Source organism: Pelobates fuscus, chromosome 7 (assembly GCF_036172605.1).
Source record: "Pelobates fuscus isolate aPelFus1 chromosome 7, aPelFus1.pri, whole genome shotgun sequence".
Classification (NCBI taxonomy): Eukaryota; Metazoa; Chordata; class Amphibia; order Anura; family Pelobatidae; genus Pelobates; species Pelobates fuscus.
The window spans coordinates 25090847-25112349 of NC_086323.1; the positions used below are offsets into that span (position 1 = coordinate 25090847).

Here is a 21503-nt window from a genome sequence, read left to right on the forward strand (position 1 = left end):
TGTATTTTATCCCGCAAGAGGTCTGTATTATTACTGCATTGACTGTAAAATTACTATTTGATAAGGACACACAGGTTTAGTTATTGAATTGGGAGGCATTCACTGGGGAATTGTAGAAGTGATGCTATGCAGCCCATTCAAGGTTTCATTTCCAATGAGTGATTGCAGTGCAGGAGAGCAAAGTTCTCTGCCCAGTGCTGTAAGATTTCAGGATACAAAATGTATCTGTATACAGATGGTGTTACATAGTTGTCTAAGTTGAAAAAAAAGTCCATCAAGTTCAATCCTGTGTCAGGATGGCGGGGACCATAGGGGATAGTTTCAGGTATGTAAAATCTACCTTTCCTTGCACCCTGCGGACACCACTTGCTAAGTGGCGATGGACCCTTCAGGGTCTTTGCAAAATACACAAAGACCTCTTACAGTGATAGAACCTCTGTAAAGAGGTCCCCTAAGCACCAAGATCAATGTAGCCTAGTGATGGCGCCAGTAGCCTGCTAGCATAATTACAAAGACCTTCGACAGTGATATTGCCGCTGGTGGTCCGGTGGCCGGGAGGGGCAAGGAAAGGCGAGAATTACTTACCCTAACTTGTCCCTTGAAGTCGCCACCATCTGCTTCTGACTGGTCCACTTCTGCTCCTGGCGTCTGAGATGTCACTGCTGTACTCTCGGATGTGTAAGAGTATCACGTTGAGGTCCTCCATAGATACAGCTAATATATCTGCAACTGTCACTGGTGATGGCTTGGAGATTGACACTTCTAGATGGCAGTAGCTCCACCCAGTGTCTAGAAGTGTCAGGCTTAAGAAAATTAAGGAGACAAAGTAGTCCCTACTTTGTCTTAGTATATCTTTTGACGGGGTAGGAATTTCAGTAAAATTCAAACACAGTCAGTATAAGTATTTTATTAAGATTATATCTTTATGAAATACTAATTTTCCAGGTGGCTGTGGGGGGAAGGGGAGGAGAGATGTGGAAGGGCCATTTTAAGTTAACATGATTCGTCGGATCACTTCCTGATTTGGTGAGTGCTCATTGCAGAATCCGCAAAGAATGGGGATCTGAATCAAACTGAGGAACGTTATGCTTTTATATTTTCAATTCAGAATTTTTGCAGATGTTTTTAAAGCATTATATACAAAACGTATTAACATAGATAATGGAGTGTCCCTTTAATGAAATTCAAAACTTTAAAAAAAAAAAAAAAAAAAATATTAAAAACACCATATTCTTTCTACAAACTTAAACAGTTATACGAGCGCGTGCAACATTGCTGGACCAAAATTAAACATAAAAAAAAACAAAAACATTTTGTTAATGCAATCAGACGGGCTTGAATTGCATTTTTTGTTTTTTAAATATACAAACATAAATATTAAGACATATTTTTCCCATATGCAAATTATTCAGAATATACGGTATGTACAAAACCGTTCAACTCAGGTATTTTAACAAAAATTAAAATAATAAAAAAAAAGCTCTTTCATATTAGCATATAAAAGTCTGGCATTAGTATTCTTACCACGAGCAAAAATAAATGAAAAAACTGAAAAAAGCTTTGCTCTTCCATTAGAGGACTGTCTGAAATTAGCATTTCTTTCAAGAGAAAAGGGTAGCTTAGGATAGGTTTTCAGATCTGATGGTAAAAGTAAATGTCATAATAATAATGAATTATGAAAGACCAAATGCAAATATGGAAGGCTTTAATAAGATCCAATTTAATAAAGTCTGTAAAAATAATAGAGTTTTAATAACATGGGTCAGTAAAGGCAAAACTGTGGAAATTTCTGAGAAGTCGTCACTGAAAGAGGTCTATTAATACTTAATTATTTTCATGAAACATAATTTGAGGTTTTCTTTTTTTTAAATGTTAGAGAAGGGAAAAAATGAGAGAGGAAGTGGAATGGATGATATGATTAATTAATGATGAACACAATATAATATTGCATTCATAAAACTATTAACCCAAGTGGATTACCTTAATTATTGGTAAAATAATGTAAACAAATAAACTCATTTTCAACTACCGTATATACTCGAGTATAAGCCGACCCGAATATAAGCCGAGGCCCCTAATTTTACCCCAAAAAACTGGGAGAACGTATTGACTTTGTGCTTGCTTTGAGGTAGTTTTGCACAACACTATGTTATTCAACACAATGGTAACATATGGCAGATACAAACTACAGGGTTTCACAACAGTAATACAAATCTCTAAGGGAAGATTCCTATAGAATAATAAAATAAATATATATATATATACATATACATACACACATACACATATATACAGCAAAATTAAACATATAAATACATACATATATACACACCCACAGTTAAGCCACAAAATTAAAACCACTGACAGGTAAAGTGATTGTATTGTTACCTGTCAAGGGGTGGGATATATAAGGCAGCAAGTGAACAGTCAGTTCTTGAATTTCATGTATTGGAAGCAGAAAAAAAAATTGTCAAGCGAACAGATCTCAGTGACTTTGACAAGGGACAAATAGTGAAGGCGAGATGACTGATCAGAACATCTCTAAAAGGACAAGTCTTGTGGGGGTGTTCCCGGTATGCAGTGGTTAGTACCTATCAAAAGTGATGGAAGGAAGGACAACAGGTGAACCGGCGTCAGGGTCATGGGTGCCCAAAGCTCATGGATGCACGTGTGGGAGCAAATGCTAGCCCAAATGGTCGATCACATGGAAGAGCTACTGTAGCTCAAATTGCTGAAAAACCTGATACTGACCATAATAGAAAGGTGTCAGAACCCACTGTGCACTGCAGTTTGCTGCTTATGGGACTGCGTAGTCACAGATCGGTTAGAGTGCACATGATGACCCCTGTCCACCGCAAAAAGCGCCTTCAATAGGAATGTAAATGTCAGAAATGGACTATGGAGCAATTAAAGAAGAAGGTTGCCTGGTCTGATGAATCACGTTTTCTTCAAGATGAGGTGGATGGCCGGGTGCATGTGTGTAATTTATCTGGGGAAGGTGCAGGCAGTGTTATGCTCTGGGCAATGTTGTGTTACAAAACCTTGGGTCCTGGCATTCATGTGAATGTTACTTTGACACAGGTTAATGCATCCTTCCACACTACAAATATTCTTCCGGAATGTGTGTTTATATATATATATATATATATATATATATATATATACACACACACACACACACACACTTGGAATTTTAGGCTTTAAGAATAGGGGAAAGAATTGTATTATGCCAAATACCTACATACACAGACAAAATTATAATACTTTTATGTAATGCTTTGGCTTTTGTAATGCTTATAATGTCAGTTTAAGCACAATAACCACTACATACAATTGTAGTGATTATGGTGGCTGTGGCCACCCTCCCTAAATTCTGGTGTAGACTGTTTGGCTATGAGTGTTGCTCCTATTGCACGACACATTGCTACTGCGGAATTTAACTTTGGGGGTCATCCAGAACTCTTAAACACTCTCCCAGAACCATTACTACTACAGGCCTAGAAAGCTAACACTTTTAGAATTGGGCAGGCATGGGTAGTGCGTCAAACGGTCAGATCAGCTAGCCTGTAAATGTGGTCACCGTGCGCATTTCACCTTAATCTTACATTGCATGATTTGGCAAGCTACAACCATTAGACAACAAGTCTAACATACACACTTCTATATACAATGTACGGGCTTGTTATATTAACAAAGTGAACCAATAGATGGCTTCATACAGCCAGATGACCATTAGATTTGGTAAAGCAGACAGAGAACAGGAGTACCACAGGGAGCGTCCAGCCAAGGTTAGCCAATAGTGACCTGCAGAGCTGATCAAAAGAGCCAGATGTCAAGGCAAGAAAGCGTCTCCTATTCACAGCTCGGAATGTGGATTATCCAGGTGTCCTGTATGGAGGGAGGGGAATTAAAGCGAATGTGGGGAAGTCGGCACCCTGCCATTCTTGCATCTCCCTCAATTATACAAATATTTAGCTGGATAAAGAATCATGGCAGGCATTTCTACAAAGGGTTTTCAGCTTTCTTTGTGCCTCCTTTAATTGACAGTTGCAAAAATGTTGCTAAATCGAATGGTGGGAACTCTGTAAATGCTTGTGTTAGAAAACAGTGTTAGCCTCATTACACCATGCGCACTATTGCTGGGTCCGCAGCCATAAATGTAATTGCTCAAGAGAGGGAGGGAAGAAAAAAAAAAGAAAGGAAAGAAAGAAAGAAAAAAAAACAACTTAATTTCACGATTACAAGAATAGTCAATTAATATTGGCATGTTATACACCACCAATAACACAAGGTCCCCCACCCCGCTCCTGTCCCCCAAAAATCCCAAAACACACACCAGCCTAAGTTATGTAATTCAGTGCCCTTAGAGGAGGGGAAAAATATCTAAAAACAAAAAGTGTTTGTTCATTGTTGATATTTGATAAATATTCCACTGTCATACAGATAGCTATTTCCCATCAGTTTCCATTAAGAATATGGTGAGGAGCCACATGCTGGTATACTTTCATGCCTGAAACTGCTTTTATCAATGCGCTTTCAGTCTATCTGATCCTGGCTCCATGACCATACATTGCAGGACAGTCAATAGATAAATTTTGAAACGGTCACTTTCCAAGTTTTTAATTCTAAGTGTTAACTTATCTCATTTATCCATTTATTAAATATGTATTTGTGAGGTGTAAAATAAATAAATAAAAACTAAACTTTTTTTTTCCGCTCCTCTTCATTTGCAACGTGCGTCCTGGCTTTATGTCTAAACTGGATTATAAACGGTGTTTAAAACCGCAACCATTGCTAAGGGTATGTGTAGAAATGCAGTATGATGTCTGAAATAGGATCTCTGATGGTGTCCATCTGCATGTCAAGATGGGAATTCTGGAATATTTGTGGATTTCTTGAGTTTCTGTGTCCGAGAAGGATCCAACTTGAGATATGCAGTTGATGCCTAAAAGTTATTTTTCTGCATTTGCACAGTGGGAAATTGTATCATATTTTGCACCTGGATTATAAATGAATTTGTTAAATCTTTAAAGGACTTTTAAAGGCACTCACAACGCATGCACTTTTCATCCCCAATACTCCTTCAAGAGAAGCAATGGAAAAAAGTAAATGTCCGTGGTGACATTGTGGGAGGCATGTTTTATTCAGATTTGGGTAAGGGGGGAAAACAACCTTAAACTACATACAGAGGAAACCACTATAGTATTAGTGATCCTTCACTATAAATCTATTAACATAAAAGAAAACTCATCATAACATGAAAAAAAGGTTAGCAACAATTATAGATTATTTCCAATATCGTTACTTCCAAAGAAGTGACAATTCCCCTTTAAATCTAGTGTCTGTCTTTAATTACGCAGAGTGACCATCAGAGCATAGGGGTGGCAAGGATATCATTAAAATCACCCGACCAGGGATCATGGATGTATAGCTGGTGGGTCTAAAATTGGTAATTTTGTGAAATATATCACAGTAAAACAATTGGCCAGACTGGCTGAAGACAAAACAAATACAAATGAATTAAACTCTATAATCATGTTTTTATTTTTCTACGGGGCCTACTATTTAAATTTAAGAGCTCACCGATCCCAGCTGTTTTTCTTCCCCAGCTGCTCTTTCCCTTGTCTGGCATCCAAACAGCATTTCCACTCAAAGCAGCATTAAGTAAAATTAATTTCCTACATCTTGCTCATGTCAAGTGCAGAAAATTTCCCTAATCGTCTCGCTGAGCAGCGTGTGGGACAAGAGCCGGGTAGGATCAGCAGACGGATGCTTAACAAATTACAGAAGGGTGCGAAGGTCAAAAAGAATGAACCAAAGGAAGCTCTGACTGGAGAAATATTAACATGTTGGATTTCTTGAAGAGGCACAGCTAAAGAGAAGCAGTTGGCTTTTTTTTAACATCAAGTGCTCTCAATCGCTGATGGAGGAGAATTGAATCTACAAGGGCCCTTATAGAACCGTGGAATTTACAGCTTTACAAAGTAGAATACTTAAAAGAAAACATGTGTCAAATGGCCCTTAGTTGGAAGTAGAAATTCAAGTGCACTACAATGACAATAGAATCAAGGCTTAGAATGGCCAATTCTTTCCTGTGTATTAATGGCTACACTGCTTGTCCAGAATCCTAGAAAGTGATAACGCACACGACCATTAAAGCCGCAGTACATGTTTTGGACAACATTTCTGGCCTTATTCTGATCTCCAAACCTCTGCTGGTCTATTTAGTCAAACTGACGACATTTTTAGTTGATTTAAGTCCCCAATGACATTCATTGAAATCATCCTTAAAGGCAGTTAATACATCCATCAGCCAGCCATTTCTAGTCTCATGGATGGATGCCTTTAACACTTACTGGATCCGGTCAATGTAGCAACGAAAAATAAAACCCAAAAACATAATACTAATAAACACATTAATATGAGAGGAAAAAAGGTAATTGGGTGATTATAGGTTTTAAACAAAAAGTCTTAAAGAAACAATGTTGACACCAACACAACTTAAAGGAACACTATAGGGTCACGAACAAGAATATGTATTCCTGACCATATAGTTTTAAAACCTCCATTTAGGTGGCTTGCTGCCAACCCTCCCCACACCCATCCTGCCTCTTTGGCTGACATCATCAAAAAGGGAAAGCATCAAATTGAGTGAGATCATCAAGGAGGCGGGGTGGGGCCAAACACCGCCTGGCCAATCAGCTTCTCCTCATAGAAATGCATTGAATCAATGCATCTCTAGGAGGAAAGTTCAGCATCCCTATGCAGTGGCCACTGGAGGAGTACCTAGGCTTTAATGTAAAGCCTTCATTTTCTCTTAAAAGACCGTGTTTTTAAACAAAAAGCCTGCAGGGACAGACAATACTCACCAGAACAACTACATTAAGATGCAGTTGTTTTGGTGACTATAGGGTCCCTTTAAGTGTATTTGGTTTTGGCCTCATATTCATGCTTTATATTTCTTTATATTCAAATCCCTTTTATGAAAATAAATGTTTTGCTGTTTTTTTGCAGAATAAGTCCGCCCTTTTTACACTAAATTACTTCCTGCCGTACAGTTCACCCAATTAGATATTAGTGTGAGCTGCCCTGTTGACTTGACTCTGCCCAATAATTACTGTTCCTTTCATATCTTAATATTATATCAAAGCAGAGAGAATGAACAGATAAGAAAACAGAGATTGACTGGGGGGGGGGGGGGTCATGTCAGCAACTCAGCTCACACTGGCTTCTGATGGGCTGAAACGACTGCATCTAACAAGGGAGTTGGTTTGTGAAAATGGAGATATAGCTTAACCTCTTAAGGACACATGACATGTGTGACATGTCATGATTCCCTTTTATTCCAGAAGTTTGGTCCTTAAGGGGTTAAAGAGATTTGGGGGGGGGGGGGGGGGAAACTGTTGGACACCCATGTTGCCAGATAGGATCAGCAAAGGTCAATGAAAGAAAAGGGGAAGAGAAAAAATAAATACAAAACTAAAAATAACAGGAATACAAAGTATCAACGAAGGCCTGGCAATGGCTTTACAATGGGTACCGGGCAAATGACCCCAATTCCAAATTTCCACTCACCTGTAACCAGGCAAATTTTATGATCCATGGGCTCTCTAGGATTGCAGTGGTGAGTTATTTTTGCCCAATTTCATATTCCATTCCCTGGGGTGTGGGAATAGGGTAAAAAAACATCTAAAACAACCCCTCCCTTACCACCAGCTTCCAAACTTTGGGATTTATCCAAATTCCCGTACGTTATTTCTACGTAAATAATAATTTTAGTAACATTATAATTTAAGTCTCTTATCCAGTGTAGGTGGATGAACTCTCTGTGTTATGAAACCTATCAGGTTCCACCATATGTATTAGAAAAAAGGAAAAGGTATTGTTGGTAACAACAAGAAAACAAAACTACCAAAAGAACAAACTTGTTCAGTTTGTCGTAGGTTCCCACTTGAAATTCTCACATTCTGGCAGCTGTTCAACTGGAAGGGAACACGATTCAAAACGGTATCTTCTTTATGTACTGTACCATTGCCATTCAAAAACAGGATTATCACTTTGTGAAAAGAAAATCGTCCTGCTGCCTATTTAACTCATTTACTAGCGGAATGGGAAACTGCAGCAAACCTATCATTAAGGAAATCAGAGTCCTCGAGGGCTCGATAAATCAGTCACACGCTCTCATCCTATCAAGTGTTGCCTAAGAAGGTTAGTTTACCTGTTTTAGTGTCAGCCTAAGAAAGGTATTTTAAACAGTAAAACCCCAAAGCATCCAGCCCAGCTTGTTTATTATTTGCAAGAGATTTTCACCTTTTTTTGCTTTTCATTCTTTTTTTTTGTGTGTGATTAGGAAAAGTATTCACAAGTGCAGCCCCGGACAATGTGGTGCAGTAATTATAGCTCGTTAACAAAAGAGACGGTTAACAATAACTGAGCGATTCTGAAACTCAACACTAATAAAGTCATTAGATGCTGCTCCAGCCATGATCCGTCTGAAAGCGTCTGAAGTTACAGGAACACATGGCATTGTGTGGAGGGACAATCGCTGCTAGGGGAATGCGAACCTCGAGTTAAACCAGGCTGCAAATTGATCTTGACGTTCGTTTAAGGCTGACACTATAATCAAAAGCATGGCAGAAAGAGAGACTATGATGGAGAGAAATCATGCAAGTGGAGTATCTGCTGAGAACAGCGGAGAATTAAAAACTTTGTTACACATAAAAATGGGAAAGGCTTCCGAAGGTGTGTGAGCTTCAGGGATATTCTAAAACATGATGATCAGAGAGAAGGAAGAAAAAAAAAATACCAAAATTGATAAGTAGTTATTGGATAAGGCAGAGAGAATGAAAAATAAATACAATAGGAATATAGAAAAGAAAATGTTCAAGAGACTGGTGTCTCTAAACAGACAGCACGCTGGGTTAGTAACACTGTTTCAAAATCGATTTAGTAACTGGGAATTGGACAGCATCCTGATTTAATACGGGTGTTCAGAAATGGGTTAACGTGACTGTGAACTAGACAGCATGCTGGGATGTTAAGACTTCTCACAAAGTGGGTTCAGGGACTGGAAACTAGAGAGCATAACAAACTTCTGGGTTTGTCCACAAGTTTGTATGTGAGGTTAAACAGCCTGCAGTTGGAGGTTTGAACATATTGGCCAATGGCGTGTTGTGATGGTGAGTAGGTGAGTGGGTGGGTGAATGGGGGCAGAGAAATTTAAATAACTTCATGCCATAGTAATAGCAAACAGAAAAAGAGGTATTGGGCATCCAGAAAGGGACTGCCAATTTTGAAGTTGGCACAGCACCTTCAGTAGTAATTTACAATATGTTCAATAAAAACTTTGAGCTGTATGGGCCTCACAAAGGCAGAGAGGATTAATTTGAGAATTAATTTGAGGTATTCTTACCATTCAGTGGCAACAATGTGTGACAAATGGCTTTACATAATGTGTCCCTGGACAGTGGTGGCATTTAGCACCTGTCACCAACAGGGACTTCATTTTAGGTTTGTTCTTGCCAAACACTGATATTATCCTCAGCAGAGGCCCTAATCTAGTTTTAACATCTACCAATGTACCCCAAATTCCAGAAAATATGGAGTAGCATACAAAACAAGATAAGAATAGCAAAAACACTGCTGAAAATTACAACACATCAATAAGAAATGTCCAATAAGGGTTGAAGTAGCAGCAAGACAATTATGATGTGAATCTATGAAGCTTATGCAGAGAAATGATATCCCACAATAGGCAATCCAATAAATTAAAATAATATATAATTAGCTAATATATCATTTATCTAACAAAGAATTAATGTCACCAAAGCGTCTAGGGAGAACGCACATCCCTTTCTAGGACATAAGAACATAATGAGATAAGAAATGTTGAAACATTTAGGAAGTTGCAGCTATCATCAGTGGTGCCCAAAATTAGATCCGTAGATGTTTTAAAACTACAACGTCCATGATGCTTTGTCATTCTAGAGCATTCTAAAGGCCCACAAAGCATCATGGGGGTTGTAGTTCTACAGCATCTGGGGATCTACCTTTTGGGCACCCTTGATCTACATATTCTTGTCTATTCCTACAAATCCATGGTCACAGGACTGCCTGATTTAGCAATACGTGTGTGTGGTTCCCTTTGTAACTATACTTTCCCTACATTATAATACGTGCTCAACTTAGTGTCTGCACGTGGGTAGTGGACTGGGTAACAGTCACCTCCAGTGAACGGTTGCAGTAAGTAGGAGATCTGAGGCCATGGCGACTGGACACAGACCATTTACTATAGTAGAGGAAGATGTCTCCTGTGATGAGCAAGGCTAACTGCTGAACAAAGAAGAGGGAGACAGGGAGCTGCTGCATAGCTGCACAGGCAAGATGTGGCTCTTCCCAAAATGGCCACGATGTAATATTTTTGGAATGAGAAGTGAAAATGTGATGGCAGTTGTACTTTAAAGACAGATCACCACGGTAAGTTTTAGATTTCGATATACATAAATTCTATAACAATACACAGCATGGCATGCTTGAGATCCCTCTACATTCTATTTCAGGAGAATTCAGCATGGTATATTTTGTGTCTATCGCTCTGAATCAGTGTTTATTTTGGCGGCAAATTTTTATTTAGTTTTATTCCTTGTCTTTTTAATTTTAGTTGTATTTTTTACTTTTTTTATTTAATTATTCAAAGATCTGAATTGTTTTAGTTGACTAACTCTCCAGTAGATTTTAATTGACACAACTACAATCTAATGGGTTTAGTTAAAGCCTCTGTCCCTTTTGCCCTTTCCCCAGCCCTTCTTAATCTCTTTGTGTGTCCCCCCCAAGCGCGTCTGTCTCTTTTGCCCCCTTCCACAGCCCCTCTGTGGCTCTTTGTACCCCCCAGCCCCTCTGTGTGTCTCTTCCCCCAGCACCTTGTCTCTTTCTCCCCCAGACCCACGATGTTGCTTTGTGCCCCCTTAGAACTCCATGCATCTCATCTCCTCCATGTGTCTCATTCTTCCAACCGCCCATGTGTGTCAATTCCTCCCCCAGCCCATCCATGTGTCTTATTCCCCCCCAGTACTTCCATGTGTCTCATTCTCATAGCCCCCCCCCCCCCATGAGTTTCATTCCCCCAGCCCCCTCATGTGTCTCAATCCCCCAGTATACTCTGCATTAATTAAAGTATGTGCTTGTTATGTACATGATATAAAGCAGATAGGGACACGGAGTCTCCTAAATATAGCATTACAATAAATTAGATCTATGCCCATATATAAGCTGCACCCCCCAGTTTAAAGAAATAATCATAAAGGAAATCACGTGGCTTACAATCAGGACTATATAGTAAGTATGAAACTCCAAGTTGGCAAAAGGTCTTGGTTTGTAAATGTTTCTTTTTTAAAGCCATCTTACAGTAATACCAACCTAGAATAGACATCTGCACATAATAAATCGATAACAGGCAGCCATGGTACGCTGTAGATGATGCACAGCTGCTGCTCCCCTGGAAGTAGAACGACTACTGCATTTTCGCCAACAAGGTTAATCAGAGTAATGTATGTCCTGCTGAAGCATATGTAAGGTGGGGTCAACACCAAACAGCTGTGAGTAGTTTCAGTGGGGCCACTCGTGCTGTAGCGCTCACCGCGGGTTTTCTGCGCAGCCGGTAAATGCTTATTTTACCAGTGTATCCAAGTTCTGCTACTTAAACTTCTTTGGTAAAACATTACAAAGCAATTACATGGCCACTGATTGTCCATCCTAGAAAAACTCTCTGAAACATGGCTTTCTCCCCCCACCCCAGCGAAACTACACCACAATTTTTGTTATTGTAATATAAAAGGGGCTGATGCATCAAACAGGGCGCGCAACAAAGCAACAGCAGGTATTCATCTGAATTGAGCCACTACAGATGGTTACGGAATAGCATTTCGCTCGGCATGGAGTTATGAATAAAGGATTGGGAGGGACTCTTCAGAAAGTGTGAATGCTCACAGCAGTATGTAAGAGTTTACTGAACAGAATATGAAGTTTATTTTAGAAAGGGCCCCAAGAGTCTAACCGAAATGTTTTCCTTCTCTTTGAGATTTCTCTTCTGACATGAAAAGCTGGCAAAGCATTGCCCAACATTCCTCAGTGTGGGCCAATGGTCCTTTGCATACATATAACTAGAGTTGTTCAAATTAAAAATACATTGCTTTAAAGAACACCTGTTCTAAAACGATAACATTGTATCACATTCCACCTAGACAGGAGACCATGTTGGTCAAATGGCAAGTTTGTGACAGATATGTTGGCCAGCAGGTACTATGCATTGCTCACATCGACACAAAATGTAATATTCATGGTACGATCACGTGATGCTTTCCTAGATAGTGTGGTGGACATATTTAATGTCACCAGCAAAGAAAAAAAGCTGCAAAGAAAAATCCAAAGTTCAGTGATAGTTTAGTTAAGTTTCCAAGAACACAGTCCAGGTGTTGTGATCCACACATTTGTGGATAATATTTTTATGCTTGAACTATCACCAGAATAACAAGAAAGGTTAACATTCTAATGTCTTTTAACTTACCGTAGTTTATGTAATGTGTTAGCAAGATAGAATCTTCCTCCTCCAAGATCAACAAAAATGCACAAATCAGTGCATCTCAAAATGGCACTTGGAACTTCATTACAATTACTTGTGGTGCCTACCATGTGATTGTACGTCTGTACAATAAAATATACTCACATTTGTAATTGCCATATTTGCAAGAAATCTCTAAACAGCACTGTACAAACCAGGAAGCGAAGAGTCGATCAGAATTGCCTAGTTACTAGTGCTGACCTAATCACACATGTACTACCACAGCAGAGATATCTTGGAGTTGCAGTTCAGTTACAAGTAGGGATGCACCGAAATTTCGGCTGCCAAAATTTTCAGACGAAAATGGGCCTATCCCATTTCGGCCAAAAAAGGGGCAAATCTGCTGAAAATTGACAGCTTGCTTTCACACACAGAGGATTCACCGCTTCCCCTGGCCGTGCCCTGCTCCAACATCCCTCCATGCTGACCGTGAAGAAGATAGAGAGCGGCGGCGGCAGGAGCCCCTAACCCTACCCTCCTCCTCCTCATCTTTCTCATCATCTTTCTCTGGGATCATGGCCTCGCCGGACACCAGGCCGCTCTGGAGAGTACCCCACGGAAGAAAGAGAGGGCTTCCCCGGGGGCGAGCACGGGCCATCGCTTCCCCTGGCCGTGCCCTGCTCCAACATCCCTCCATGCTGACCGTGAAGAAGATAGAGAGCGGCGGCGGCAGGAGCCCCTAACCCTACCCTCCTCCTCCTCATCTTTCTCATCATCTTTCTCTGGGATCATGGCCTCGCCGGACACCAGGCCGCTCTGGAGAGTACCCCACGGAAGAAAGAGAGGGCTTCCCCGGGGGCGAGCACGGGCCATCGTCAGGGCCGAGCATCATGGTGGGGGCGTATGGCGGAGAACTGGAGACCCCAGAGGGCCGGAGAACTGGAGACCCCAGAGGGCCGGAGAACCACCGGGAGAAAGAGAGCCAAGGTAACTAGCACTGGGACCCTGGGTGGGTGGGGGGAAGAGAGTATACCCAGTGTTGTGCACCCCATCCTGTGTACTAAGGGTTATTATAGTATTGCTGTATTATACTCTGTGCTTTGCCCATGATAATCCAGTACAAAGACTCACATGCTGCATATACACAGTGCTGTGTCCATGATCGCCTACAAAGAGTCCTGTGCTGTGTAAAGTGAGTGTTACATGCCTGCAGATTCCCAATTGACAGCATGTGAGCCTCCAATAAAAAAAGGCTTATTAATGCTTGTGATATAACCAGTGCTGTGCCAACATGGGGATTACCAAATATGAAATATCGTATTCCCAATGCATTTTGAGTTGGCTGATATACATAGGATTACATTAGTGTTCATGTTGTTTTGCCTGTAGTATATCCAGTGCTATGTAGATCAACCAAGTACATGTAAAGGTTTGCGTGCTTACAGAATACCAGAGCCGTGTACAGCAGTGCAACCTGTATATCCAGCATAGTCCATCCCAATCTGTACACAGTACTGTTCATTTAGAGTTCTATGAACATAGAGTGATTGCATTACAAGAGTAAACATTATGTTTTGTGTTCCCATGCAATCCTAACTGGAAAAACTGATCAGTGTACCTGGAGTGTGATCAAAAACTTTTTGTGTGTATGCAATATACACATTTGTTTCCCTTTTCATTCATTATATGGCTGTGTACAGCAATGAACATATTGGTGGTTATTCGTTAATGTGCAGAAAATGATTTATTTTTCTTTACCTTGTGGGCAGTGCACTGCTTGCATGTGCGCAGAGCCACCCTTTGTGTATAGGGATACATTCAGTAACACACTCAGTACTTGGTATCCTGACTGCATACCAACCTATGTGAGCTTAATAGTTTTCATGGATTTTCCTTCTAAAGCACTGCTTTTATATTCAGAGTTTATATTGCTTGTTATAATTTGTATAGAATTTTTGTACTTGCATAACGCTAGCTTAGAGCTGCTGTTTGAGTTCATTACTTGACATAGGGCTAGATTACATTAAAGGGACACTATAGTCACCAGAACAACTTCAGCTTAATGAGGTTGTTTAGGTGAGTGCTACAGCTACCCGGAGCCTTTTTCTTGTAAGCACTGTATTTTCTGAGAAAATGCAGTGTTTACATTGGAAGCTTGGAACACCTCTTGTTGCAGTCAATCAGAGGGCCACCAGAGGGACTTCCGAGTTCAGAGGCCCTAAAAAGGCCTCACGTCTGACGTATTCACGCATGGGTGAATACTTCAGACGGGCTATCAGCACACAAAGCACTGTGAACGCGCTTTGTGTGCTGACCGGCCCCCACCCCTGGGCGGCGGGTGGGGGCCATGAAGATAATGAGGGGGGGATCTACTGTCCTCCCCCCCCTCCGGCCCTCACCCCTGTGCGGCCGGTTGGGGCCCTAAAATTAAAAATAAGGGGGGGACCTACTGTCCCCCCGGCTCCCACCCCTGTGCGGCGGGTGGGGGCCCTAAAAATAACAATAGGGGGGGGGACCTACTGCCCCCCCCCTGTTCCCCACCCCTGAGCGGCGGGTGGGGGCCCTAAAAATAACAATAGGGGGGGGACCTATTGTCCCCCCCGGCCCCCACCCCTGAGCGGCAGGTGGGGGCCCTAAAAATAACAATAGGGGAGCATGTGAGCCTCCAATAAAAAAAGGCTACTGTCCCCCCCCGGCCCCCACGCCTGTGCGGCGGGTGGGGGCCCTAAAAATAACAATAGGGGGGGACCTACTGTCCCCCCCGGCCCCCACCCCTGAGCGGCGGGTAAGGGCCCTAAAAATAACAATAGGGGGGGACCTACTGGCCCCCCCCCTGAGCGGTGGGTGGGGGCCCTAAAACTAACAATAAGGGGGGGGGACCTACTGTCCCCCCCCCCCCCCGGCCCCCACCCCTGAGCGGTGAGTGGGGGCCCTAAATACAAAGTCACCCCTCCCCCCCCCCACAAAAAATAATAACTCCCTACCTACCCCCCTCACCCTAATTAAAAAATTAAAAGATTAAAGATTAAAACAACTTACCATTCGATGTTTTCTTTCTTCTAAAATCTTCTTTCTTCAGCCCCCCAAAAAGACCAAATAAAAAAACATAATAACCGACGCAATAAAAAATAAAAAAACTAGCGCAAAAAAAAAAAAATCCATCTTCACCCATGGAGGGCTCCGCGCAGACTGAGCTCTGCAGGGCGGGGGAAGGCTTATAAAGCCTTGCCACGCCCTGCAATTAGGCTAAGAACACTCTGATTGGCTGGTTTAAGCCAATCAGAGTGCTCTTTGTCATTTTACACAGCGTGGGAAAATTCCAAAGAACTTTCCCACGTTTGTAAAATGACACAAAGCACTGTGATTGGATGGATTTCAAGCCATCCAATCACAGTGCTCTGTGTCATTTTACAAGCGTGGGAAAGTTCTTTGGAATTTTCCCACGCTGTGTAAAATGACAAAGAGCACTCTGATTGGCTTAAACCAGCCAATCAGAGTGTTCTTAACCTAATTTCAGGGCGTGGCAAGAGCTCAGTCTGCGCGGAGCCCTCCATGGGTGAAGATGGATTTATTTTCTTTTTTTTTTTAATTGCGTCGGTTATTAGGGTTTTTTATTTGCCCATTTTGGGGGCTGAAGAAAGAAGATTTTAGAAGAAATAAAACATCGAATGGTAAGTTGTTTTTATCTCTCTCTCTCTCTCTTTTTTTTTTTTTTTTAACAGGTTTGGGGGCCGGGGGGGGGACAGTAGGTCCCCCCTATTGTTATTTTTAGGGCCCCCACCCGCCGCACAGGGGTGGGGGCCGGGGGGGGACAGTAGGTCCCCCCCTATTGTTATTTTTAGGGCCCCCACCCGCCTCTCAGGGGTGGGGGCCGGGGGGGGACAGTAGGTCCCCCCCTATTGTTATTTTTAGGGCCCCCACCCGCCGCTCAGGGGTGGGGGACGGGGGGCGCAGTAGGTCCCCCCCCTATTGTTATTTTTAGGACCCCCACCCGCCGCTCAGGGGTGGGGGCTGGGGGACAGTAGGTCCCCTCCCCCTATTGTTATTTTCAGGGCCCCCACCCACCGCTCAGGGGTGGGGGCCGGGGGGGACAGTAGGTCCCCCCTTATTTTTAATTTTAGGGCCCCCACCCACCGCTCAGGGGTGGGGGCCGGGGGGGGACAGTAGGTCCCCCCCAATTGTTAATTTTAGGGCCCCCACCCGCCGCTCAGGGGTGGGGGCCGGGGGGGGACAGTAGGTCCCCCCTATTGTTATTTTTAGGGCCCCCACCCGCCGCTCAGGGGTGGGGACCGGGGGGGACAGTAGGTCCCCCCCTTATTTTTAATTTGTGTGTGTGTGTATGCAAACACTATATATAGAGAAATCTCTATATATAGTGTTTGGAGTAGGAGGGGGCGGGCATAGAAAGCGAGCTGAGCTGTCAGTCAGACAGCTCAGCTCGCGAACGTGCATTCCGCGCACATGCGCGGTAAAGCGCTGAGTGTCTTCATAGGGCGGCTGTCAATGCCGCTCTATGAAGAACGCGATTGGTGCAGCGCGAAGCCGCGCATGCGCACCACATCGCGATGACGCTTCTCTCAGAGAAGCGTCCTATTGGGCCCCGCGATTTCGTCATTTTGACGAAAAAGGGGGCGCGGCATGGCTGGGAGCTCGGCGCTGGAACGGAGGTAAGTTTTTAATATAAAAACACTCCGAAAATTATTTTTATTAAATGAAAGTTCATATAAAAGCAAGATGTTGACTATATGTTGACTATAGAGTCCCTTTAATTACGAAGTTATTTTCTGTCCAATTTTGGTATGTTACTTTCAATGAAAGTGTGGTTATTTATTTTATTGGCTTGTAGTTTTTCATATTAGATTCATTAAATTCATTAAAAAGTCTAATTTACTAAAATTATAGAAAAAACTATTTTAAAATCATATGGAGAAAAAAAAAAAAGGTCATTTTCGGTTTCGGTTTTCGGCCAAGGGCATCCTGAATTTTTGGTTTAAGTACAGAATTTTCATTACGGAGCATTCCTAGTTACAAGCATTCCACATATGAAACATGTTAACTGAACTAAACTCAGAATGACATGTGTAACTCTTACTGGAATAAATGGGAAACACCGCAGAATAAAAGGGAGGACCTCCAGTATAAACATTTAAACAAACAAAAAAAATAATACAAAAAACACCCAACACAAATAACGGTTATGTAACACCACAACATAGGTTAAATAGTTTTCCCTTTAACCCTTTCTGTAGACATTTACTAATTTACTAGCTTGGTGGGTGTCCTCATGTTATTGTAGTTATTGCAGCACTGTTTACATGAAGAGGTGTACGTGGCCGAATGGACAACATATCCAGCAGTACATTAACCATCCAGGAGAATATTTATTAGAATGGGTCCTGGGCCAAGACTCGGAATGCTACAAAACATTTTGGTTTCCACAAATTGTACAAATATGAGCATGCAAACAAGCCGAAAGCTGCAACATGCATAAAAGTTGTGTTGGGGTCCGTTCTAGAATGTCTTTTCTGACCGACTAGTAACAAATGACTGTGGGTGTATCTATGGCCTCCTCCCTCCTTCAAACACTTGCTATATTGCCATCTACCACCACTAAACATACAAAACAGACTCTACTCAAAGCAATTGGTACTAGAATTAGGACAAAAAAATACATTACACTTCGTTTGAAATTTTCCTCATATTCTGGTCTGTACCTTTAACATTTTAACTACAGACAAAGACAGAAGAAGTGAAACAAATGCATGAAAACGGATCATGCGTGTTAAAATTCTATGTATTGCCTCTCAAGATTTCATTTTGAATGAGCCTGTTAAAATTCATCAAACGTGTTCCTTGTCTGGCAGGCAGCCATAAGGGGCCGTGTACCCAGCTTGTTAAGAGCCAGATAACATTATAGAAGAGAATTACGCTGAGATTAGCTCTTACTTTTACAATGATTCCTACTTTCTGACTGTTTAATTTTTCTTTTATGCATGTATACAACACTTGTAAATTCTATTCTTGATGCAAACAAAACAGATAAAAATTAGGAAAAAATAAATAAATTCCCAATTAAAGTTTTTTTTGTTTTTTTTTACAAAGTATGGGCCATGATCAGAAAGCAAGACTTAAATACCGGTATATATGAAAGGGTTGTATTTTTAGTTATTAACCTAAATGAGCTTTTTTATTGTTATGGGTTACATTTAAAACATGTCCAAATAAAATGCTTTATTTAAGGCAATATAATGTTTAATTATCTGCCTGTTAAAAGGTTAAACTGAAACAGTCAATAATGGGACTTATCAGATTTTGACCAGTCCATAGCGTAGTACATAGTTTTTTTTTTCTATTGAACATTTCAGGAGACCAACATACTTTCTGCAGTCTCTCTCACTCTAAACATCACAAAAAGGAAAATGTAACCAATACTGGAATGTCCCGGGAAAGTTGTTATCCACAATTAAGACCTACTTTCACATATTTCACAAAATGATCCCATGTTTTCTTTAATCTTTCTCTCGCCTCTGATTCTCTACCCTTTAAATTAGTGACTGAATCTACAAACAACATGCAATAGACTCAGTGGTATCTCCCGGATCAGCAGGATACTATTCCTTCAGAACAAACTATGGACTCTATTAGGGCTTAACATTTGAAGTCCTAAGCCACCAGAAAGTAACTCTCCTCTGTAAGCCATAGCATGGCAACATTTTCAGTCACCAATGGCTAGTGGCGAGTGTAAATATCTGGATTATTAATCCATGTACATGGTACTCTATAGCGGCACGTGGGGCTGGAAAATATAGACAAGGTTCATATAAACTCTGGTTTGTTTGCTCTTTTAACTTGAATTATTGATGGGATAATGATGTCCAGTTTAATCATGGGTCCACAATAGAATTCATATAACTGATTTTTGTATCACTGCACAAGTTGCGACCAACCTCCTACCACATAACGGCTGGTACCTTTTCATATTTTACACAGATCTCCATTGTTGTAACATTTTATTGATCCACTTCTACAGGCCAGAATTTTATCTGGGACCAATAAATTGTCCAAAATATATGTCCGAAGATCAGTTTTCATGTATTCACCAGGTTTTGGTATTCAACGATTGCCTGCTGTTCAGTTCAAGTGATTAATAGAATTTGGACTATTGAAGAGACAAGGAGATTGTTTTGGGGAAGATCTGGTCTAAGGGACAGCGATAAAAGTGTTTTCATCAGCACACTGTATAGGGCAACTAACCTGGAGGGAACGTTCAAATCCATATCTCTCATAAATGTCAGAGTTTCATACACAAGGAATAACGTCAAAGGAAGAACTCACCTGGCTCTGTTGGCTTCTCGAGTCATGTCCCAAGCCCAGGTGATGAAGTTCTGACTTAGATACGATACAATGGATTCAGCACAGAGCATCTGGGAGCAGAAAACATTGGCAAGGACACTCTCGTCATGGTGGAGGTAGATCGCAAGGAGCTTCCTCTGTAAAACACAAATACATGGACCGTGAAGGAGAGATACTGTTATAGAAAGAGTGCAGTGACAGGGTAAATTGAAGTGGTTATTATATTTAGTGTCACCCTTTCAATCATGTTTGTTTACTTTCTGACAGAGCCCTGGATATAGATCTCAAAATATTCTTTAAAATGTCCTTGTTCCAATCAGGTATACCAAATACAATCTAAAATGAACCTATTTATAGAAAAAAAAAAATAGCTAGACTGGAGAACAGAGATTTACTAATGATCTAGTGTTTCGAAAAGCAGCAAGATCAAGTATAATCCATTTCCCTCTAATAAACTGGGGGGGATCACTAATAAACAGAGTCGCATTAAAAACATTAAGTGTCATTAGTGGAGTGTCATAGTAATCACATTTCATGTGTACACGGTCAAAAATGACCCTGTGAATTTAACAGCTCGATTGCTGCAGATAAATGCCATCCAAATGCCTCTCTCCAAACCTACACTATACAAAGCTCCACAAAACAGCATTAAAAAGTCTATTGCACGGACTGGCTTTAATTTAGAAAGCACTAGAAAGGGGGCTAAGGGAAGATCAGAGTCTTGTCTGCAGGGTCAGCAATTCTGCATTTCAAAGCACCACTTCCATGCAATATCCTAAGTTACTGTGCTAGAATCTGCTTCATTCCAAGCAAAGCAGGGTAAAGATGTGTTTACACAGTGATTAGGCCCTTAGAATAAGCTTCCAACTCCTGCAGAGAGAGTCCAACTATATTCATCTGGACGACTTCACAAAGCCGGGGGAATATTAAACACCCATGCTGGGAGACAGGCGAAGCCACGATGGTAGAAAGTGCAGAAAACGTCTTGAAAGGCGCTTGCACAGCCTTCATTATTTCCCTTGCGAGGAAATCTTAGGAAAGTGTTTAGTTAGAGAAAACCCTACATTGACCTTGCCCTAAACCCTTTAATCTGTCCTTTTGTCACCCGTCCCGCTTTGTGGCCGGGGGCTAGCATTGCTAACAACCCTCCCCACCCCCTCTTTGGGAGCAGAAACAAAAAAGAAAAATATACTAAAATAAAAGTGTATAAGGAACCTGCTGGGAAACAGTTTTTATCCCAAACACAAAAGTTACGAAAAGGTTATCTGCATTCTGCTGCCAAAGAGTGCAGGAAAAAAAACAAGGCTGGCTTATTAAGTGCATAGTCAAACACCTAGGAACAATGGGTTAAGCCTTTTCACTAAATCCCATAATAGCTATTTTTAGCATTTGCCTGCATTATGTTTTGAAGGATTGTTGCTCAAAATTCAATCCAAAAACATACGCCAGAGAACACAGAAACCAAACATAAAACTGAATGATCATTTTCAAGCGTTCACCAGAGCTCGACACATGCACAGGATTCCAAACGCCGGCCCCAAAAATACAGAACGCATTCCCAATGTCAGCCATCTTAACGGAGGAAATAACCTTT

At 41.4% G+C, this 21503-nt stretch overlaps 1 protein-coding gene across 2 annotated transcripts in view; it reads right to left on the minus strand.

Moving 5' to 3' along the window:
• The window catches only part of FAF1 (Fas associated factor 1), a 241721-nt gene that overhangs the window by 49506 nt on the left and 170712 nt on the right, over positions 1-21503 (minus strand). For both annotated transcript variants that reach the window (XM_063427802.1, XM_063427801.1), the window contains exon 13: positions 19892-20046. In XM_063427802.1, coding sequence (XP_063283872.1) covers positions 19892-20046 — 155 coding nt within the window. The remainder of the gene's footprint in view (positions 1-19891; positions 20047-21503) is intronic.